This window comes from Amblyomma americanum, chromosome 8 (assembly GCF_052857255.1).
Source record: "Amblyomma americanum isolate KBUSLIRL-KWMA chromosome 8, ASM5285725v1, whole genome shotgun sequence".
In the NCBI taxonomy this organism is placed as follows: domain Eukaryota; kingdom Metazoa; phylum Arthropoda; class Arachnida; order Ixodida; family Ixodidae; genus Amblyomma; species Amblyomma americanum.
Window position 1 is genome coordinate 79,703,186 of NC_135504.1, and position 24,456 is coordinate 79,727,641.

The following is a 24,456-nucleotide window of genomic DNA, read 5'->3' on the forward strand; positions in this document are numbered from 1 at the left end:
CTTTCCACGACGTGAAAAGCCACGCTTGTCTTTGAATTTGATGACACTGCTTGAGTAGTTTCCAAGATTTTCTATTTCTTCTTTCAGATGTGCTTGTTATGACCACTGAGTGACTGTGTTTGCAGATTGTCAGGCACATTCGGCGCTCTTGGTGAGTGCATGAATAGCTGTTCCACACACCATGCAGTCACTGCACTTCAGAAGGCAGTTGGCACCACCTGTCACTTTTTAAACCCTGTAAGCAAGGCTTTATTGTGGACTGGGATTGCACAGTCCATGTTCCATATTTAGTCTTTTTGGTAGACGCAGTAATTGCCATGGAAAATCTGGTCATTCTCGGGTTCATCTTGCTGGTTCTGTTTCCTATCACAAAGAGGTGTATGCCATGTCTATCACTGCAAAGTTGAGCCTACAAACAATGATTCTTCTTACCTTCCAGAAAACTACGCTTTTAACTCCTCTGCATCCTTTCAGGATGCATGTTTGTGTTGACGCTGAGCCGAGCTAGAAAACATGACTCACATCTCCAGGTGATGAGCATAGTTTCCTCTTAAGTAACGAATAAACTCCTGAAGCCTGTAGTCTTTGTTGGCCAGAAATGACTCGAGAAGCTTAGCCACCTCACTCTTCTTGGGGCACTCTAGCAGCACACAAACAGCATGGTAAACATCTGCTGCGAGCTCTTTTTCTTCTATCTTCTCAGTAATCTTTCGCTTCCAGTTTTTATCCACATGCTTTGTGCAGAGCAGTCGATGTTGAGGTGGGACCCTGACTCTTGACCAGGCCTCAAAGTGTTCAGATGCATCATCTGTCATGAAAGTTCTAGTGTACAGGGCTCCTGTGGAGGACTTCATGGATTGAAAGAATGCTCCCAACATTTTCTCATTCATTGTGCTGCAGATGAAGTAAGCCATATACAGTGCTGGTCCATTCTCATCCAGCACCTTCCGGGAAGAGTCACCAATCCAAATTGTGCTACCCTGTTGTTCCCTGTCTGGAATCAACACAGAATGTTCCTGTACCCAAAACCTTCAGCGCCTTTCCCAGCGGCTCTGCCATTAGTGCAAAAGCAGCCTTTAGTATGAAGGTGCTCATTGGGTCAATAACCCCCTGCTGTATCTACAAGCAAACATGTTGCCCCTTGTTTCTCATGCCTTGCACGCATATGTTTACACTTGCAGCATAATTTTCATGACATCTTTGAGGAACTGTGAGGTTATATTGCTGCTTTATGTGCAAGTCCATGCGACTTGTCAAATGCAAAGTGGTTAGCTTGCTTGTCATAGATGCCCTTATTTTCTTCAATATTGAATTCATGAGCACTCCTTTTGAAAGGTCTTTCACAATGCTTGCCCTTTCCCGGTCGCTCGTACTCATGTGTGCAATGTCTGCATCGTGCCCATAATGCAACCTTTGGTGCAAGACCTTGACAGTACCCTCTTCTCTTGTAGCGATGTAAGGCATGTCTTACCACTCCGGCAGCTTCCCTGACTTTTCATCGCACGAGTATTGTTGCTTCGACCTGGTCGTGCCACTCATGACCTGTTCAAGTGTAATAGATCCTTGTTCTTCTGTTGGTCGGCATTTTTGCTCCTGCAGATATCATAAACTTGCACACCTGGCTCTCTTCTGTCTTTTCCATTCATGGAACTGTTTAAATTGTAAAAAATATTCTATAGAAAATGTTGTTTAGAAAGGTGTTAAAATTGAAGGCACTCAATATCAGTGACAAATGAACAGTGCTTCTCGTCAAGTATGGCTATTTGAAAAGCATTGCGTATTATGTGTACCATAATTTCCGGTATAGCGCATGCTTAAATGTTGCAACTTTGCACCTTGCAAAATATACAGTGTATTTTTTTCAATATTGTTCAGTATATCTTCAAATCCCCAATGCAACTCTATCATGAAGGTCTGTGATACTAGCGCTATGCTTCCGTTGCCATCACCCGGCTGAATACTTATGCGTGTTTTGCTAGGAGGCGTTGGTTGCTATCTTGGTAACACCCACTTTCAAGCAAAAGTGTGCGTTTGGGTGGTGAAATCCTGGGATCTGATCCCTTCGTGTTATTGTCATTGGCTTCTGTACATGTGCGTCCAATGAAGAAAGTAAGAACAAAGATATTGAAGGCAAAGATGATTCTTCTTTTGACATAGAAACGAGATTTTTTTTAGTTCTACAGTCCAGAACATTATATATATATATATATATATATATATATTATCAGCGTTTTTGTAGGCAGATTGTATGCTTGGCCTACTGTATAATCTGCGTGGGATATATCCACCGGGTGCAGATTCTGTGTCACGGGTCCCCGGAGAACACTCTGACCGAAAGAATGGACTTGGCGACATGTGTACCCACACAGATGCACATTTATTATACCCTACGTGACACAAGCACTAGCACACAAAAGTAACAAAACGTAGACTACTAATACACACTACCCAGGAACGCCCAGTCCACTAGCGTTTGGTGTTCGTGCTCACGGTTCGGTGCTGGTGAAGCGCTGCATTGGTCCAGTCAGTGGCATCCAGGTAACCGGCGTTAAGCAAAGCAAAAATGAAAACCACAGGGACAGGCACTAGAAAACAGTGCCATATGGTCCATTCCATCTTTCAGAAGTAGTTGCGCTCTGGAGAAGTGATTACTGCAGTAGCCTTAACACTGCAATTGAGGATTTACTCTTTTATGCTCCCTTTCTGTAGCTTAGATGACTTTGAAAACCTGAACTTAAGCTGGAGAGCCTAGGCTTCTTAGTAGAATGAAACGTAACTTGCTGTTCGATTTTGTTCTTTGCTGGCTTCCTTGATGTGTAGGGCATTTCTTTTTCCTTAGTACCTTCATAAATCTTCAATACAGGCTCCAATACCTTGCTGGCCTTGTTGTGCACTTGAGGAATTTTTTTCTCTGTGACATAATCTTTGAGCACGTCCATCTTGGCCAAGACCAATTCCAAGTTCGTCATGCCTGTGGATGCTTCTGCTGTTTGAACACTTTCCACGACGTGAAAAGCCACGCTTGTCTTTGAATTTGATGACACTGCTTGAGTAGTTTCCAAGATTTTCTGATTTCTTCTTTCAGATGTGCTTGTTATGACCACTAAGTGACTGTGTTTGCAGATTGTCAGGCACATTCGGCGCTCTTGGCGAGTGCATGAATAGCTGTTCCACACACCATGCAGTCACTGCACTTCAGAAGGCAGTTGGCACCACCTGTCACTTTTTAAACCCTGTAAGCAAGGCTTTATTGTGGACTGGGATTGCACAGTCCGTGTTCCATATTCAGTCTTTTTGGTAGACGCAGTAATTGCCATGGAAAATGTGGTCATTCTCGGGTTCATCTTGCTGGTTCTGTTTCCTTTCACAAAGAGGTGTATGCCATGTCTATCACTGCAAAAGTTGAGCCTACAAACAATGATTCTTCTTATCTTCCAGAAAACTACGCTTTTAACTCCTCTGCATCCTTTCAGGATGCATGTTTGTGTTGACGCTGAGCCGAGCTAGAAAACTAGACTCACATCTCCAGGTGATTAGCATAGTTTCCTCTTAAGTAACGAGTAAACTCCTGAAGCCTGTAGTCTTTGTTGGCCAGAAATGACTCGAGAAGCTTAGGCACCTCACTCTTCTTGGGGCACTCTAGCAGCACACAAACAGCATGGTAAACATCTGCTGCGAGCTTTTTTTCTTCTATCTTCTCAGTAATCTTTTGCTTCCAGTTTTTATCCACATGCTTTGTGCAGAGCAGTCGATGTTAGGTGGGACCCTGACTCTTGACCAGGCCTCAAAGTGTTCAGATGCATCATCTGTCATGAAAGTTCTAGTGTACAGGGCTCCTGTGGAGGACTTCATGGATTCAAAGAATGCTCCCAACATTTTCTCATTCATTGTGCTGCAGATGAAGTAAGCCATATACAGTGCTGGTTCATTCTCATCCTGCACCTTCCGGGAAGAGTCACCAATCCAAATTGTGCTACCATGTTGTTCCCTGTCTGGAATCAACACAGACTGTTCCTGTACCCAAAACCTTCAGTGCCTTTCCCAGCGGCTCTGCCATTAGTGCAAAAGCAGTCTTTAGTATGAAGGTGCTCATTGGGTCAATAACCCCCTGCTGTATCTACAAGCAACCATGTTGCCCCTTATTTCTCATGCCTTGCACGCATATGTTTACACTTGCAGCAGAATTTTCATGACATCTTTGAGGAACTGTGAGGTTATATTGCTGCTTTATGTTTAAGTCCATGCGACTTGTCAAATGCAAAGTGGTTAGCTTGCTTGTCATAGATGCCCTTATTTTCTTCAATATTGAATTCATGAGCACTCCTTTTGAAAGGTCTTTCACAATGCTTGCCCTTTCCCGGTCGCTCGTACTCATGTGTGCAATGTCTGCATCGTGCCCATAATGCAACCTTTAGTGCAAGACCTTGACAGTACCCTCTTCTCTTGTAGCGATGTAAGGCATGTCTTACCACTCCGGCAGCTTCCCTGACTTTTCATCGCACGAGTATTGTTGCTTCGACCTGGTGGTGCCACTCATGACCTGTTCAAGTGTAATAGATCCTTGTTCTTCTGTTGGTCGGCATTTTTGCTCCTGCAGATATCATAAACCTGCACACCTGGCTCTCTTCTGTCTTTTCCATTCATGGAACAGTTTAAATTGTAAAAAATATTCTATAGAAAATATTGTTTAGAAAGGTGTTAAAATTGAAGGCACTCAATATCAGTGACAAATGAACAGTGCTTCTCGTCAAGCATGGCTATTTGAAAAGCATTGCGTATTATGTGTACCATAATTTCCGGTATAGCACATGCTTAAAAGATGCAACTTTGCACCTTGCAAAATATACAGTGTATTTTTTTCAATATTGTTCAGTATATCTTCAAATAATCAATGCAACTCTATGATGAAGGTCTGTGATACTAGCGCTATGCTTCCGTTGCCATCACCCGGCTGAATACTTGTATGCGTGTTTTGCTAGGAGGCGTTGGTTGCTATCTTGGTAACACCCACTTTCAAGCAAAAGTGTGCGTTTGGGTGGTGAAATCCTGGGATCTGATCCCTTCGTGTTATTGTCATTGGCTTCTGTACATGTGCGTCCAATGAAGAAAGTAACAACGAAGATATTGAAGGCAAAGATGATTCTTCTTCTGATGATATATATCCTCGTGAAACCTGAGTGACGAATTTTTGTATGCAGATCAAGAAAACGCATTTATTAGACCAATGAGGCTATCTTATCACGATAAAAAAAGTTTTGTTGATGAAGTATTTTTTGTTTGCTTAGCAAAGCATGTGCAATATATTGCACATTGGGACTCAGCGGATGAAAAAAACAATATCATGAGAGATTATGGATAATGGGCAAGAAGGCTTTTATTGTGCCCTTCAATGATATCTCTAGGCATGAAACTGTTTAAAGCAGTTTCTTGAAGAAGTTATACAAAGAAAAACGTCACAGCGAGTGCAACGAAACTTTGTGCGTTCAGAACAGGAGGGGTTACGGCATCTTGATGCGGACTTCTGCAATGAAAGTTCGGGCATGTGTGTTGCTCCGGCTGTCCGGAAGGAGACGGGAGGCAATGGTGTTGTCTTACTGGCAGGGCGCTTCGCTGGCGGCTCATCGTCGTCGCTGCCCACATCCAATTCTGCTCTCAGCAAATCATTAGCAATTATCAGTTTGAAGTCCAGTAGACTTAGTGTGTTCTTGCTGGCAACTCCTAGGAGTTGAGAGTCTTCTTTATACTGCAACCATGCATTAACGACAGCCACGTCCGCAAGAAAACAAAGAGAACGAAGAGTCCAGCGCGTTGTCCTTGCCTTGCTTGGGTAGAGACTCACCATTCTATCGCAGAGGTCAACGCCTCCCATATTCTTATTGTACTCTTCTACGATAGCTGGCCGAGGTACATCTTTATAGACCCTCTCCTTCTTGCACCATCTTTTGCATTCTCCTACTGGCTCCTCACCAATGTGTGAAGAAGCGAACGTAATGGTCTTGTTGTCGACCCACTTAACGAGGCAAATGCCATCAGCCACATTGACAGTTTGGCAAAAGGATCCGCGGCCTTTCTTCACCAAAGCTTTGTCATCAGGGAGCTTAGAATCCTTTGGCACGCGATTCTTCATTATGGTGCCAGTTCCACGCAGGCCTTGGCTCGAGAGGTGACGAAGCAGGGGTGCAGAAGTGAAGTAGCGATCAAAAAATAAAGAACTGCCTGTTGGCATGGACTGTGACAATCTAAGCACAGCACAAGCACCCACACCAAGCTCTGATCGGTCAGCTGCGAGCGCAGACTTTCCCTGATATATTTCGAAGTCTAGAACCATTCCACATGGGCTGGAGAGCACAAAATTCTTCAGCCCTGTTGGATGAGGTTTACCAGGGACGTATTGCTTTAGTGTAGTTCTGCCTGTAAACGGTATTATTTGCTCGTCTATGCTTGCTGACGGGCTTCTTGGAAGCTGGAGGCAAGCCGTCCTTATCATTTCGATGAACGGTCGCAGTCTCCACAGCCGGTCGGCTTTCTTTTCCTCATCACTGATGTCCAAGTCATTCACAACTTTTATGTTTTTTCGCAACAAGAAGAAGCGATCGCGAGTCACAACATCAGCGATTGCAGCAACTCGTGTTTGCCTTGCCCAGTAAAGACGAATCTGTGGGTATCCTAAGCAACTCATCATGAACGTTGCACCTATGAAATGCTTCATTTCGGCAGTGCTGCTATTGAGCAGAGTCCCCTTTCTTTGATGGTAGCCCACCTCACTCTTTTCGTGCATATTGCGGTAAAATTCTTCAGAAAAATATTGCTTGAAATAGTCCAGAGCTGTCCAATTCGTTCGAGAATCGGTCTCAGTATCCGGAGTATCCGGAACATCGGGTAGAGATGACACAAACGGAGCATGCCTCGAAGGAGGGAATTTCCCCACACTTGTTAATGGCCCACTGCCGGAATCTTCCTCGTCCGAGTCGTCTTAAAAAAAAAAAAAAAAAACGGCGTCAAGTTCCGCATTTTGCACTTACATTGTAAAAACTTATATTAAGAAACTTACCTGAACAGGAAACATCTGGTTGTGGCGCTTGTGTTGACTTTTCGTTCAACTCGTCATCCGACAAGTCGAGATCCGACCCGTCCTGGGAGGCGATGGCCTCCAAAATCGCCTCTGCCCTGCTCAGATTCAACCCTGGCAGGGGCCAAAGAAAGCCTAAATTACAAACGTTGCTTACATATCAATTGGAAATAACTTTTTGAGTAAAACTGAACATCATCATAACGTCTTCCCACGCAGGAAAGCACTTACGGTGAACAGAATGAAAACAACCCCATGTGCTGTAGTTCAGTCCCAGTGTGCAATACAATGTACACAAAAAAGTTCAAAGTGGCCACGAACAAAATAAGCGCTTGCCTCACGATAAATTATGCTCAAAATGATGCCTGTACATTCCTGAACCTGTTCATTGCAAAGTTCAGAACATTTAGCAAAGGGTTAAGTAAATAGGGGCAACTTACTTGGTCGCATTGAATAAAACGACGTCGTCGGTATGGACGCCATTTTCGAACCTGCCCAGCAAGCGCTCCCGCGCGATTGACTTCTCTCAATCTTGGCCAGATGGCAGCACATGTCTGTGCAATACATTGCACAGGAGGACTTAGCGCGTACCGCAGCTGCAGCAGGGCTTCGACGCTGCGACCGAGTGTGCAATAAATTGTACACTGGGTCTCACGAGGATATATATATATATATATATATATGATCAGCGTTTTTTATGGGCAGGTTGTACGCTTGGCCTACTGTATATTCTGCGTGGAATATATCCACCAGGTGCAGATTCTGTGTCACGGGTCTCCGGAGAACACTCTGACCGAAAGAATGGACTTGGCGACATGTGTACCCACACAGATGCACATTTATTATACCATATGTGACCCAAAAACTAGCACACAAAAGTAACAAAACGTAGACTACTAATACACACTACCCAGGAACGCCCAGTCCACTAGCGTTTGGTGTTTGTGCTCGCGGTTTGCTGCTTGTGAAGCGCTGCATTGGTCCAGTCAGTGGCATCCAGGTAACCGGCGTTGAGCAAAGCAAAAATAAAAACCACAGGGACAGGCACCAGAAAAAAGTGCCATATGGTCCATTTCATCTTTCAGAAGTAGTTGTGCTCTGGAGAAGTGATTACTGCAGTAGCCTTAACACTGGAATTGAGGATTTACTCTTTTATGCTCCCTTTCTGTAGCTTAGATGACTTTGAAAACCTGAACATAAGCTGGAGAGCCTAGGTTTCTTAGTAGAATGAAACGTAACTTGCTGTTCGATTTTCTTCTTTGCTGGCTTCCTTGATGTGTAGGGCATTTCTTTTTCCTTAGTACCTTCATAAATCTTCAATACAGGCTGCAATACGTTGCTGGCCTTGTTGTTCACTTGAGGAATTTTTTTCTCTGTGACATAATCTTTGAGCACGTCCACCTTGGCCAAGACCAATTCCAAGTTCGTCATGCCTGTGGATGATTCTGCTGTTTGAACACTTTCCACGACGTGAAAAGCCACGCTTGTCTTTGAATTTGATGACACTGCTTGAGTAGTTTCCAAGATTTTCTTTTTCTTCTTTCAGATGTGCTTGTTATGACCACTAAGTGACTGTGTTTGCAGATTGTCAGGCACATTCGGCGCTCTTGGCGAGTGCATGAATAGCTGTTCCACACACCATGCAATCACTGCACTTCAGAAGGCAGTTGGCACCACCTGTCACTTTTTAAACCCTGTAAGCAAGGCTTTATTGTGGACTGGGATTGCACAGTCCATGTTCCATATTTAGTCTTTTTGGTAGACGCAGTAATTGCCATGGAAAATCTGGTCATTCTCGGGTTCATCTTGCTGGTTCTGTTTCCTTTCACAAAGAGGTGTATGCCATGTCTATCACTGCAAAGTTGAGCCTACAAACAATGATTCTTCTTACCTTCCAGAAAACTACGCTTTTAACTCCTCTGCATCCTTTCAGGATGCATGTTTGTGTTGACGCTGAGCCGAGCTAGAAAACTAGACTCACATCTCCAGGTGATGAGCATAGTTTCCTCTTAATTAACGAATAAACTCCTGAAGCCTGTAGTCTTTGTTGGCCAGAAATGACTCGAGAAGCATAGCCACCTCACTCTTCTTGGGGCACTCTAGCAGCACACAAACAGCATGGTAAACATCTGCTGCGAGCTCTTTTTTTCTATCTTCTCAGTAATCTTTCGCTTCCAGTTTTTATCCACATGCTTTGTGCAGAGCAGTCGATGTTGAGGTGGGACCCTGACTCTTGACCAGGCCTCAAATTGTTCAGATGCATCATCTGTCATGAAAGTTCTAGTGTACAGGGCTCCTGTGGAGGACTTCATGGATTCAAAGAATGCTCCCAACATTTTCTCATTCATTGTGCTGCAGATGAAGTAAGCCATATACAGTGCTGGTCCATTCTCATCCAGCACCTTCCGGGAAGAGTCACCAATCCAAATTGTGCTACCCTGTTGTTCCCTGTCTGGAATCAACACAGACTGTTCCTGTACCCAAAACCTTCAGCGCCTTTCCCAGCGGCTCTGCCATTAGTGCAAAAGCAGTCTTTAGTATGAAGGTGCTCATTGGGTCAATAACCCCCTGCTGTATCTACAATCAAACATGTTGCCCCTTGTTTCTCATGCCTTGCACGCATATGTTTACACTTGTAGCATAATTTTCATGACATCTTTGAGGAACTGTGAGGTTATATTGCTGCTTTATGTGCTAGTCCATGCAACTTGTCAAATGGAAAGCGGTTAGCTTGCTTGTCATAGATGCCCTTATTTTCTTCAATATTGAATTCATGAGCACTCCTTTTGAAAGGTCTTTCACAATGCTTGCCCTTTCCCGGTCACTCGTACTCATGTGTGCAATGTCTGCATCGTGCCCATATTGCAACCTTTGGTGCAAGACCTTGACAGTACCCTCTTCTCTTGTAGTGATGTAAGGCATGTCTTACCACTCCGGCAGCTTCCCTGACTTTTCATCGCACGAGTATTGTTGCTTCGACCTGGTCGTGCCACTCATGACCTGTTACAAGTGTAATAGATCCTTGTTCTTCTGTTGGTCGGCATTTTTGCTCCTGCAGATATCATGAACTTGCACACCTGGCTCTCTTCTGTCTTTTCCATTCATGGAACTGTTTAAATTGTAAAAAATATTCTATAGAAAATGTTGTTTAGAAAGGTGTTAAAATTGAAGGCACTCAATATCAGTGACAAATGAACAGTGCTTCTCGTCAAGCATGGCTATTTGAAAAGCATTGCGTATTATGTGTACCATAATTTCCGGTAAAGCGCATGCTTAAATGTTGCAACTTTGCACCTTGCAAAATATACAGTGTATTTTTTTCAATATTGTTCAGTATATCTTCAAATCCCCAATGCAACTCTATCATGAAGGTCTGTGATACTAGCGCTATGCTTCCGTTGCCATCACCCGGCTGAATACTTGTATGCGTGTTTTGCTAGGAGGCGTTGGTTGCTATCTTGGTAACACCCACTTTCAAGCAAAAGTGTGCGTTTGGGTGGTGAAATCCTGGGATCTGATCCCTTCGTGTTATTGTCATTGGCTTCTGTACATGTGCGTCCAATGAAGAAAGTAAGAACAAAGATATTGAAGGCAAAGATGATTCTTCTTTTGACATAGAAACGAGATTTTTTTTAGTTCTACAGTCCAGAAGATTATATATATATATATATATATATATATATATATATATTATCAGCGTTTTTGTAGGCAGATTTTATGCTTGGCCTACTGTATAATCTGCGTGGGATATATCCACCGGGTGCAGATTCTGTGTCACGGGTTCCCGGAGAACACTCTGACCGAAAGAATGGACTTGGCGACATGTGTACCCACACAGATGCACATTTATTATACCCTACGTGACACAAGCACTAGCACACAAAAGTAAGAAAACGTAGACTACTAATACACACTACCCAGGAACGCCCAGTCCACTAGCGTTTGGTGTTCGTGCTCACGGTTCGGTGCTGGTGAAGCGCTGCATTGGTCCAGTCAGTGGCATCCAGGTAACCGGCGTTAAGCAAAGCAAAAATGAAAACCACAGGGACAGGCACTAGAAAACAGTGCCATATGGTCCATTCCATCTTTCAGAAGTAGTTGCGCTCTGGAGAAGTGATTACTGCAGTAGCCTTAACACTGCAATTGAGGATTTACTCTTTTATGCTCCCTTTCTGTAGTTTAGATGACTTTGAAAACCTGAACTTAAGCTGGAGAGCCTAGGCTTCTTAGTAGAATGAAACGTAACTTGCTGTTCGATTTTGTTCTTTGCTGGCTTCCTTGATGTGTAGGGCATTTCTTTTTCCTTAGTACCTTCATAAATCTTCAATACAGGCTCCAATACCTTGCTGGCCTTGTTGTGCACTTCAGGAATTTTTTTCTCTGTGACATAATCTTTGAGCACGTCCATCTTGGCCAAGACCAATTCCAAGTTCGTCATGCCTGTGGATGCTTCTGCTGTTTGAACACTTTCCACGACGTGAAAAGCCACGCTTGTCTTTGAATTTGATGACACTGCTTGAGTAGTTTCCAAGATTTTCTGATTTCTTCTTTCAGATGTGCTTGTTATGACCACTAAGTGACTGTGTTTGCAGATTGTCAGGCACATTCGGCGCTCTTGGCGAGTGCATGAATAGCTGTTCCACACACCATGCAGTCACTGCACTTCAGAAGGCAGTTGGCACCACCTGTCACTTTTTAAACCCTGTAAGCAAGGCTTTATTGTGGACTGGGATTGCACAGTCCGTGTTCCATATTCAGTCTTTTTGGTAGACGCAGTAATTGCCATGGAAAATGTGGTCATTCTCGGGTTCATCTTGCTGGTTCTGTTTCCTTTCACAAAGAGGTGTATGCCATGTCTATCACTGCAAAAGTTGAGCCTACAAACAATGATTCTTCTTATCTTCCAGAAAACTACGCTTTTAACTCCTCTGCATCCTTTCAGGATGCATGTTTGTGTTGACGCTGAGCCGAGCTAGAAAACTAGACTCACATCTCCAGGTGATTAGCATAGTTTCCTCTTAAGTAACGAGTAAACTCCTGAAGCCTGTAGTCTTTGTTGGCCAGAAATGACTCGAGAAGCTTAGGCACCTCACTCTTCTTGGGGCACTCTAGCAGCACACAAACAGCATGGTAAACATCTGCTGCGAGCTTTTTTTCTTCTATCTTCTCAGTAATCTTTTGCTTCCAGTTTTTATCCACATGCTTTGTGCAGAGCAGTCGATGTTAGGTGGGACCCTGACTCTTGACCAGGCCTCAAAGTGTTCAGATGCATCATCTGTCATGAAAGTTCTAGTGTACAGGGCTCCTGTGGAGGACTTCATGGATTCAAAGAATGCTCCCAACATTTTCTCATTCATTGTGCTGCAGATGAAGTAAGCCATATACAGTGCTGGTTCATTCTCATCCTGCACCTTCCGGGAAGAGTCACCAATCCAAATTGTGCTACCCTGTTGTTCCCTGTCTGGAATCAACACAGACTGTTCCTGTACCCAAAACCTTCAGTGCCTTTCCCAGCGGCTCTGCCATTAGTGCAAAAGCAGTCTTTAGTATGAAGGTGCTCATTGGGTCAATAACCCCCTGCTGTATCTACAAGCAAACATGTTGCCCCTTTTTTCTCATGCCTTGCACGCATATGTTTACACTTGCAGCATAATTTTCATGACATCTTTGAGGAACAGTGAGGTTATATTGCTGCTTTATGTTTAAGTCCATGCGACTTGTCAAATGCAAAGTGGTTAGCTTGCTTGTCATAGATGCCCTTATTTTCTTCAATATTGAATTCATGAGCACTCCTTTTGAAAGGTCTTTCACAATGCTTGCCCTTTCCCGGTCGCTCGTACTCATGTGTGCAATGTCTGCATCGTGCCCATAATGCAACCTTTGGTGCAAGACCTTGACAGTACCCTCTTCTCTTGTAGCGATGTAAGGCATGTCTTACCACTCCGGCAGCTTCCCTGACTTTTCATCGCACGAGTATTGTTGCTTCGACCTGGTGGTGCCACTCATGACCTGTTCAAGTGTAATAGATCCTTGTTCTTCTGTTGGTCGGCATTTTTGCTCCTGCAGATATCATAAACCTGCACACCTGGCTCTCTTCTGTCTTTTCCATTCATGGAACAGTTTAAATTGTAAAAAATATTCTATAGAAAATATTGTTTAGAAAGGTGTTAAAATTGAAGGCACTCAATATCAGTGACAAATGAACAGTGCTTCTCGTCAAGCATGGCTATTTGAAAAGCATTGCGTATTATGTGTACCATAATTTCCGGTATAGCACATGCTTAAAAGATGCAACTTTGCACCTTGCAAAATATACAGTGTATTTTTTTCAATATTGTTCAGTATATCTTCAAATAATCAATGCAACTCTATGATGAAGGTCTGTGATACTAGCGCTATGCTTCCGTTGCCATCACCCGGCTGAATACTTGTATGCGTGTTTTGCTAGGAGGCGTTGGTTGCTATCTTGGTAACACCCACTTTCAAGCAAAAGTGTGCGTTTGGGTGGTGAAATCCTGGGATCTGATCCCTTCGTGTTATTGTCATTGGCTTCTGTACATGTGCGCCCAATGAAGAAAGTAACAACGAAGATATTGAAGGCAAAGATGATTCTTCTTCTGATGATATATATATATATATATATATATATATATATATATATATATATATATATATATATATATATATATATATATATATATTATGATCAGCGTTTTTTATGGGCAGGTTGTACGCTTGGCCTACTGTATATTCTGCGTGGAATATATCCACCAGGTGCAGATTCTGTGTCACGGGTCTCCGGAGAACACTCTGACCGAAAGAATGGACTTGGCGACATGTGTACCCACACAGATGCACATTTATTATACCATATGTGACCCAAAAACTAGCACACAAAAGTAACAAAACGTAGACTACTAATACACACTACCCAGGAACGCCCAGTCCACTAGCGTTTGGTGTTTGTGCTCGCGGTTTGCTGCTTGTGAAGCGCTGCATTGGTCCAGTCAGTGGCATCCAGGTAACCGGCGTTGAGCAAAGCAAAAATAAAAACCACAGGGACAGGCACCAGAAAAAAGTGCCATATGGTCCATTTCATCTTTCAGAAGTAGTTGCGCTCTGGAGAAGTGATTACTGCAGTAGCCTTAACACTGCAATTGAGGATTTACTCTTTTATGCTCCCTTTCTGTAGCTTAGATGACTTTGAAAACCTGAACATAAGCTGGAGAGCCTAGGTTTCTTAGTAGAATGAAACGTAACTTGCTGTTCGATTTTCTTCTTTGCTGGCTTCCTTGATGTGTAGGGCATTTCTTTTTCCTTAGTACCTTCATAAATCTTCAATACAGGCTGCAATACGTTGCTGGCCTTGTTGTTCACTTGAGGAATTTTTTTCTCTGTGACATAATCTTTGAGCACGTCCACCTTGGCCAAGACCAATTCCAAGTTCGTCATGCCTGTGGATGATTCTGCTGTTTGAACACTTTCCACGACGTCAAAAGCCACGCTTGTCTTTGAATTTGATGACACTGCTTGAGTAGTTTCCAAGATTTTCTATTTCTTCTTTCAGATGTGCTTGTTATGACCACTAAGTGACTGTGTTTGCAGATTGTCAGGCACATTCGGCGCTCTTGGCGAGTGCATGAATAGCTGTTCCACACACCATGCAATCACTGCACTTCAGAAGGCAGTTGGCACCACCTGTCACTTTTTAAACCCTGTAAGCAAGGCTTTATTGTGGACTGGGATTGCACAGTCCATGTTCCATATTTAGTCTTTTTGGTAGACGCAGTAATTGCCATGGAAAATCTGGTCATTCTCGGGTTCATCTTGCTGGTTCTGTTTCCTTTCACAAAGAGGTGTATGCCATGTCTATCACTGCAAAGTTGAGCCTACAAACAATGATTCTTCTTACCTTCCAGAAAACTACGCTTTTAACTCCTCTGCATCCTTTCAGGATGCATGTTTGTGTTGACGCTGAGCCGAGCTAGAAAACTAGACTCACATCTCCAGGTGATGAGCATAGTTTCCTCTTAATTAACGAATAAACTCCTGAAGCCTGTAGTCTTTGTTGGCCAGAAATGACTCGAGAAGCATAGCCACCTCACTCTTCTTGGGGCACTCTAGCAGCACACAAACAGCATGGTAAACATCTGCTGCGAGCTCTTTTTTTCTATCTTCTCAGTAATCTTTCGCTTCCAGTTTTTATCCACATGCTTTGTGCAGAGCAGTCGATGTTGAGGTGGGACCCTGACTCTTGACCAGGCCTCAAATTGTTCAGATGCATCATCTGTCATGAAAGTTCTAGTGTACAGGGCTCCTGTGGAGGACTTCATGGATTCAAAGAATGCTCCCAACATTTTCTCATTCATTGTGCTGCAGATGAAGTAAGCCATATACAGTGCTGGTCCATTCTCATCCAGCACCTTCCGGGAAGAGTCACCAATCCAAATTGTGCTACCCTGTTGTTCCCTGTCTGGAATCAACACAGACTGTTCCTGTACCCAAAACCTTCAGCGCCTTTCCCAGCGGCTCTGCCATTAGTGCAAAAGCAGTCTTTAGTATGAAGGTGCTCATTGGGTCAATAACCCCCTGCTGTATCTACAAGCAAACATGTTGCCCCTTGTTTCTCATGCCTTGCACGCATATGTTTACACTTGCAGCATAATTTTCATGACATCTTTGAGGAACTGTGAGGTTATATTGCTGCTTTATGTGCTAGTCCATGCAACTTGTCAAATGGAAAGCGGTTAGCTTGCTTGTCATAGATGCCCTTATTTTCTTCAATATTGAATTCATGAGCACTCCTTTTGAAAGGTCTTTCACAATGCTTGCCCTTTCCCGGTCACTCGTACTCATGTGTGCAATGTCTGCATCGTGCCCATATTGCAACCTTTGGTGCAAGACCTTGACAGTACCCTCTTCTCTTGTAGTGATGTAAGGCATGTCTTACCACTCCGGCAGCTTCCCTGACTTTTCATCGCACGAGTATTGTTGCTTCGACCTGGTCGTGCCACTCATGACCTGTTACAAGTGTAATAGATCCTTGTTCTTCTGTTGGTCGGCATTTTTGCTCCTGCAGATATCATGAACTTGCACACCTGGCTCTCTTCTGTCTTTTCCATTCATGGAATTGTTTAAATTGTAAAAAATATTCTATAGAAAATATTGTTTAGAAAGGTGTTAAAATTGAAGGCACTCAATATCAGTGACAAATGAACAGTGCTTCTCGTCAAGCATGGCTATTTGAAAAGCATTGCGTATTATGTGTACCATAATTTCCAGTATAGCGCATGCTTAAAAGTTGCAACTTCACACCTTGCAAAATATACAGCGTATTTTTTTCAATATTGTTCAGTATATCTTCAAATCCCCAACGCAACTCTATCATGAAGGTCTGTGATACTAGCGCTATGCTTCCGTTGCCGTCACCCGGCTGAATACTTGTATGCGTGTTTTGCTAGGAGGCGTTGGTTGCTATCTTGGTAACACCCACTTTCAAGCAAAAGTGTGCGTTTGGGTGGCGAAATCCTGGGATCTGATCCCTTCGTGTTATTGTCATTGGCTTCTGTACATGTGCGTCCAATGAAGAAAGTAACAACAAAGATATTGAAGGCAAAGATGATTCTTCTTCTGACATAGAAACAGATTTTTTTTAGTTCAACAGTCCAGAACATATATATATATATATATATATATATATATATATATATATATATGATCAGCATTTTTTATGGGCAGATTGTATGCTTGGCCTACTGTATAATCTGCGTGGGATATATCCACCGGGTGCAGATTCTGTGTCACGGGTCCCCGGAGAACACTCTGACCGAAAGAATGGACTTGGCGACATGTGTACCCACGCAGGTGCATATTTATTATACCCTATGTGACACAAACACTAGCACACAAAAGTAACAAAACGTAGACTACTAATACACACTACCCAGGAACGCCCAGTCCACTAGCGTTTGGTGTTCGTGCTCGCGGTTCGGTGCTGGTGAAGCGCTGCATTGGTCCAGTCAGTGGCATCCAGGTAACCGGCGTTGAGCAAAGCAAAAATAAAAACCACAGGGACAATCGCCAGAAGAAAGTGCCATACGGTCCATTCCATCTTTCAGAAGTAGTTGCGCCCTGGAGATGTGATTACTGCAGTAGCCTTAACACTGCAATTGAGGATTTGCTCTTTTATGCTCTCTTACTGAAGCTTAGATGGCTTTGAGAACCCGAACTTAAGCTGGAGAGCCTAGGCTTCTTAGTAGAATGAAACGTAACTTGCTGTTTGATTTTCTTCTTTGCTGGCTCCCTTGATGTGTAGGGCGAGCTGCCGCCGACCGAGGACAGCGCCGGCGGCAACGTGAAACGCTGCAGCGCGCCGGCGGGTCGTTTCAATTGGCCGACTGTCAAGCGCGAGAGAATCGTAACCGGATGTACGATTGCGTCAGGCACGAGACCGTCGACCTCGCCGCGAGGCATGATGCAGTCGGGTAGTATGCGACACACGACTCCCTTCTGTCCGTGCGGCGTCGCGAACTTGTAGCCCAGCGTGGGTACGGCGCACTTCGTGACGGCGATTGCGAGTCGTTGTTGTTGGTGGTTCAGAATCCAATAGCAGTGCTGAAAGGCGTACCCTATAACTCCTCGTTTCCCCGAAAACACACTGACGTACGAGTTGGCCGTCTGCACCACCACGACGGGCTGATCTCGTCTGACGATGGCCGTGCCCGGTGGAACGCCCCACACGTCTTTTTCGTACCCCACCGAGCATTCGACGGGTCGTTCCGAAAATGTTAGACACCCGCACGAATTCGCGGGCACGACGAGACGCTTGACGTGTATGTACGCCGCGCGTCTCGCGAACGACGATCTCAACACGATGCCGTCCTCGAAGCAGGACCCGATGGCCATGGGTAGCACGACCGCTTCCGTCGAGTACGCCGGCGCCGGATCCAGCAACAGCGCCTTAGTCTCTCCGTTCCGTATCCACATGCCTCCGCGAGACATGGCCTGTTTCACCATCCCAAATCCTAACGTGTGGCGAGCCGCGTCGTTGTGCCTTCCAAAGTACCCGGCACTCGAGTCTACGACCGAGTCAGTCGGTCTACTCGGGTGACACAGCGTCCCGCCTCGTTTCACGTTGTACAGCGTGCCTCCCGACACGGACATGAGCAGGGCAACTCGGGGTTCGTAGTGTACCGCGACGTGCCTGAATCGCGTGCAAAAGTCCACCAACGCCCGTTGCGTGACTTTCGCGACCATGCGGTCTATAGGCTCGTTGTTGAAGCAGCACATGACTAAGTCCACTTCGTCTCCGTCGACGGATACGAACTCGGCGTTCCACCGATTCCACCATCGCAACACCGCTTCGCGTACGATTCGCGTCGCGTGAGACACTAGTCTAAAGGAGAATTCGGTCTCCGGTAGCAAGTGTTTGGTCATTCCGATCTCGGATCCGTCCGGAGTCGCGATGGGCGACACGTAACCGTACTGCGAAGTCTGTACTTGGCGCATGTACGATTGTTTGGTGGTCTTGTGGAAGTTGACGATAACACGATATTCGTTGATGAGACTGGCTATGGGGCTCTCGGACGTCGCCGATAGCACGAAACGGGAATAGTGAGGAGTCATGACATTGGCGTTGGCATGTTCGACGCGGATTATCGTAGCGAGCAGATGGAGCTGATGGTACTCTTCTTCTTCGCCGCCGTGTGGTGGTGGTGGTAGAATGAAACATTGCAGTGTGCGTATGTTCTTCCTGAGCTGCTTCTGAACGTGGTCCATGAACACGTGCGACGGTTGCTTTACGGTCTTGTACGCGTACGAATTGGTGTTGCTAACGCCTTTGTATCCGGCCGTGCAGCTATCCAATTGCATGCGAACCATCTTACATGCGGCAGCCAGTCTAGGGCAGTAGTTGGCGACAAATTGCTCGTCTCGTTCGTCTAGTACCGTACACTCTCTGTGGGGAGAATACGTGGATACCACAGTGATTGGAACGGAAGATCCCGACAAGTATCCCCGAACGATGTTCACTGGGACGTATTCTGTCGTAGCGTACGACTTGAACACGCAACATATCGAGCGTTTGGCTCGGTCGTCCAACGGTCTCTTTCCGTCGTACGTACTAGCACCCCGCAGTCGCGTGGTAGTTTCGCCACCGCCGCCGCTGCAATCGTTGCTGCGACGCGAATTGCCGCGACATCTCGAAAGGTACTTTCGATATCGAGTCGTCGTGAGCACGTTGTCTCTGCTGATGTACGGCACGTCCGGTGATATGCTCTCAAACGCGGTAAAGAATTTCTCTTTGCCTTTCACCATTATACGACCGAGTATTCCCATGCCCACGTCGCCTCGTACAAACGGTCCTAAGGGAAGGTAGTTGATACCGTGAAACACGTCGACGCAAGTACCGTACTTGGGATACTCTATGCGCACGTAAAAGAATCCCATGAAACTCCTAAACGATCGCATGCATTCGTCTACCGACCACGGTATGTACACCCAGAACTTGTAACTACGATCCTCGTCGTTGTTGTTGTTAAAATGTTTCAACAAGCACGAATGTATTGTTTCGAAGAGCCAGCATCGAGTGTCGAGTTCGATCACGAGTGGGTAGTCTCGCGCCGGATCCACATCGGGATACGCGAACGCCAATCCATAGTACGAACACAAGTCTTTGAGTATCGGCGTCGGTTGTGACAACAGCAAACGCACGTACTCGGGTTCCATTATGCACCACAAGAACATACATGAAGGATACGACATCATTTATTTACTACACCATTTCTCGGATGAAGCGAAACGGCAGCTTCTTGGGCATGGAAGCAGAGTTCGGAAGCGTGCTCAAAGAGTTCGCGATAGAGTCCATTATAGAGTTTACGCGTCCACCCGTCTGATGCAGAGCGCCTTTACTGGTCTTACAATGTTCGTTGTTGTTGGCGGCTTCTGTACACTTTCTCTCGCAGCGAAGGACTTCTTCCGCAGTCGCTCCAGTTAGTAGAGTATTTAACAATCTAATTTGTGATCCGTCGAGTCTCTTGTTGTTTGAGGCACCGTCGCCACCACCGTCGCCGTTTCTACCACCATTGACGTTGTGGTCGTCAACCGCCGGCTTCACGTCGATCGAGTCGAGCATTGTCAGCGGAAAGCGTTCCTCATCACCTTCTATCGCCGCGATGGCAGTTTGGTGAGCTAGAGAGCAAGGTGGTGTAGCGTCTATGCCGTCGACTTTGCCACTGCCGTTGTTGTTCGTGAGGTACTCGTCGACGAACGACGAAGACGTTGATACTTGCTCCATTATATCCTTCAGAGACATTAAAGTGTCGTCGGGAGAATTAGTGATGCGACGTCCACATTCGGTGCAGTTATAGATGCCGGAAGAAGTCGTTCCACGCGTCGATCGCCGCTTCATTACCGGGCGACACTGGCGGAGACGAAACGTCCGCTAGCCGAAGACCGAAGTATTCCACGTATCCGCGACGGTACGTTCGCCACGCAAAGTTCTTGATGCAGTCTGGACAGCGCGACCCCACTCGATCCTTGTTCCAGAGCAGGCGCGATGCAAACTTGAATCGATTATAGTGCACCGGGTTGTCGACGAAGTCGAGCGACGCTGCGAAAGCGGTCCTGCGTTCTTTCCTCACGTCGCAATAGTGTTTGATCGAATGTAACGCCGACGCTCCGGATGAGGCGCTGACGATGTACTTGGAATCTGGAGTGGGAACTAGACTGGCCCAGTATTTGTACCCGTCGGGAGCTTCGACCAACGCCACGGTCGCCGAATGAATGCTGCTCGGGTTACGAGAACCGTTGATGTACCACGTCCGCCGAACACACACTGCCAAAAGACCGAGGAGTTTCTCGACGTGAGCGGCACACACTTCGACGCGGAACGCGAACGAGTCGATTATGTCTCCGAGTTTCTGGCGAGTCCGAGTCCAATTCGAACCTTTGTATCTCGTGTCGAGTAGCATGGTGCCACCGCCGTCACACTTGCTGCTGCTGCTGCTATCGCGTCTCCGAGACGACTGATGGTGGAGTTGCTTTAGAGCTCGCAAATGAGCAGCCAGATCGGCTTTGGTAGCCGCTGCGGCGTTGCGAAAAGGCGACATGGCACGCGTGCGTGAGGTGCAAGACTGACCAGGTTACTCGGACGGCAGTCTGGGAGGCACTCGACTTCTCCAGTTATCAGTCTGATAACCGAACATCTCCCGATACAGTCCCCCGATAACGAATTCTTCAAGGATGTACTGACCCGGCTTCCTATAACACTCCATTGAATATGGGTTATACGACACTTTCACTTTACCCTCGCAGTACGGTCTGTCGTATTTGAGGAGTGGCATTCCCTTCTTCACGTATCTCTTGGTGGCTGCCAGCTCGGGACGACCGAACCAGTCCGAGTCAGTTTCAATGTACCATTGATATAATCTGTCGTACTTGGGAGAGTCGGCAGTAACCAGTTCGTGGTCGGTGAGCGCGAGCGCGGCGGGTGCCAATCTGCACGCACCAGCCACTTCGTCCCACCAAGTAAGCACCGAATGCGTGCCCAACAGTAGCGGATTTTGAGCCGCGAGTTCGGGGTCTTGCTCGAGTACGGCGTCCATGGGGTGCTTGTAGTCTGGTATGCCGACGTTGTCCGCGTTAAAGTAGCAGAACTCTCCCCACGTGTATTTACCCACCCTATCTTTCGGTTCTTTAAGAAACGCCTCTTTCGTTACAGGCACTCCATCCACTGCGGCTCGGCAACTGACTGCGAGACAGCCTTCTTTCGTGAAGACATACTTTCCGTACGGACATCTTTGACGACGCATCTCGGCTCGCGTGCTCTCGTCCTGGTGGCTTTCGTCCCAGATACAAGGATACGGGACCGGTTTGCTGAGATCGCCGCTGTGTTCCTGCCATTTGACAAATCCTCTGGTTGCGAACGCCGACCCTATCGGTGATTGAGTCTTAAATTTCTCCTTCATTCGATACTCTGCGTATATTGCCGCATTTGTAGCGTCTTCTTGAGTTGGCTCAAACGTTGGTGGCCTTTCTATTTCCACGTCGTTATCCATTTTGAGACCACGAGAATCTCGACTATGACGAAGACCGGGCCTATGAAACGCTTCTTAGTTCCTATGGAAGAAGTATTGAAACGCAGAGAGGAACGTGCCTCTAAACAGAAACAGCAACTGCTTCAGCAGCAATCCACTGCTCCAGTTAACAGTAATAACACACCAAAGACCAAACGCAGTAGCTCGAGTAAGACGACGGTCATCAAGCGTTTAAGTTCCTCCAAAGGTACCTCCAAAGGTATCTCCAAAGGTATCTCCAAAGGTTCCACCAAAGAGAAGCGACTGCGACTACAAGAAGAAGAGGAGCATGGTGCTCATAGAGTGATTCGACGAGTCGTTCGACGGACCGCGAAACGCAACGCCGCTAGCAGCGCCGTTGGCCATGACGACGAGGTCGTTTACAAAGACGTCCTAGCCGCAGCGAACTGCAGTTTCCCCGACAGTGAAGACGAAGTCGTCGTGGTCGACAGCGACGATGGGGGCTGTGACAACAAGAGATCGTCCAGGAAAAAGAAGGGTGACAGCGACAACGCTGCTGCTGCCGCGGAGGAACTAATCGCAGAAATGGAGTACTTCACTGACGTGGGGTACAGGCCTCGCGGGGGTGTGTACTCGTACGTTTGCTGTCCTCAGCAATTGAATCCTACGTACGAGAAGTACTTCACGACTCAAGACGGGGGACGAACTTCATCATCGGCGAAAAGAAAGCGAGCCAAGGGCGTGGGTAGCGCGGTGGCGGCTCTGGCCTCGGTGGGAGACGCTACAGTGGGTGTTAAGCATACGTCGGCAGTGTTCGCGGATGCGATGTTGAACAAATTGCAATTACTATCGCTCCACGACCCGCCGTTGCCGTTCCCTCGAGCAAAAATATGCATCGTATACTTGAACGTCTTCGACGGCTGGGACTCCAGCGAGTGTCATCGCTTCAGCGAATACGTTATAGACGGGTTCGACGACAAAACGTCGACTGAAGAGGAGGTGCGCGACACTGCGCGCGAAGCACTATGTAAGCCGGTCGAATCGGCTCCCGCACTGGCAAGTGTCACCTACGCCAACGTGTTTGCAGCGCTAGCCGATCTCGCCGGCATCGAGGACACTCGCATGTTCTCAGAGACAATTCCCGGTGTTCAAGAGTTGTACGACGTGCCGCTGCGCTACCGTTCGCTGTTCGAACGCACGTTGGAACCGGATGCCAAGTGCCTCACTCTATGTTATAACTGGAAGAAAGAGGAAATTTCTCCGTGTGCACTGGTTAACACAGCCTTGAATCGGTGCAGCGAGCGGGCTTTCGGAACGCCGAGCCCCTCTCGAGCGGCGGGTTACACCGGCGGCGGCGTGTCGTCCCCGATGTTCATGGAGCCCCTCGTCCTACTGGGTCACGTAGAGTACATCAAGAAACACTTCATAGCTCCTGAATTGACCAAAAGAGCTGTGACAAAGACGCCATCATCGATGATCAAGACTCACCGCATCGCCCTGCTCCAGGCGAAAGAACACGCCGAACGCATAAACACAGACACAGACGGTCTAGATTGAACAATAATAAAGAATCTTTATTTTCAATGTAAGACTCGTTCCTTGCTCACCACGTACCGCGACCACCTCTCGGCGGTTGCGACGCGGCGAGCGAAATGTCCGCGTCAGCCGAAAGTATTCTGCGTACCGCGCTGTCGTTAGGATTTAGATAGCCGATATGGACGAGAATTGCCATGAAGTATCTGGCCGCGCGCGTATTGACCGGAGTGTCTGGTAACGATCGCAAATGTTGCATGGTCTGTCCGATTAACGCGCTGGGAGTAGAACTGGAACGAATGATGTCGTGGATCGCCAGTTCAGTTTCGCTGTTGGTCTTGCCCACTCCAAACGCCGTCGAAGCGAGCGATCCGCCGCCTATGCGTTCGCTTTCCCGTATGCAAGCGCGAACGATTGCTGCGACTGAGTCCGCTACGTTGGGGGCGATGGTCGTGCCGCCGGCGGTCGCAGCCGTCGTGTTGAGGCAGCTCGGATCGGTCGAGCCGGGATCGCACGAACGAGTGTACACGCCGTTCGATACGTACCTAGTCACCGTGTTGCCCGTGGCCATCTGCCGAGCGACTATGTTGATCGGACTTAGTGTCGAGTCCAAACCTATGACCACGCCGGCGGGTGGCTTGACGCGACTGCACGTTTCGAAGTCGTTAACGCCGATCGATCGGCCGCGAGTCGGGAGAACGTATTTGGACGGTACTCCTCTAAACACGGGATGGGTTTGTAAGTATCCCGGCACGTCCATTGTCGTTTCCACGAAACACGAATCTGCTGCGGCAGAGAGTCTGGACCCGGACGCGTCGA

The 24,456-nt window shown here is 46.6% G+C and overlaps 1 protein-coding gene across 1 annotated transcript in view; it reads left to right on the plus strand.

The window, feature by feature from the left end:
• The window catches only part of LOC144102536 (uncharacterized), a 94,116-nt gene extending 70,455 nt beyond the window's left edge, over positions 1–23,661 (plus strand). The window contains exon 3 of the mRNA XM_077635785.1: positions 21,789–23,661. Coding sequence (XP_077491911.1) covers positions 22,150–23,661 — 1,512 coding nt within the window. The 5' untranslated portion in view covers positions 21,789–22,149. The remainder of the gene's footprint in view (positions 1–21,788) is intronic.
• Positions 23,662–24,456: the final 795 nt, after the last annotated feature.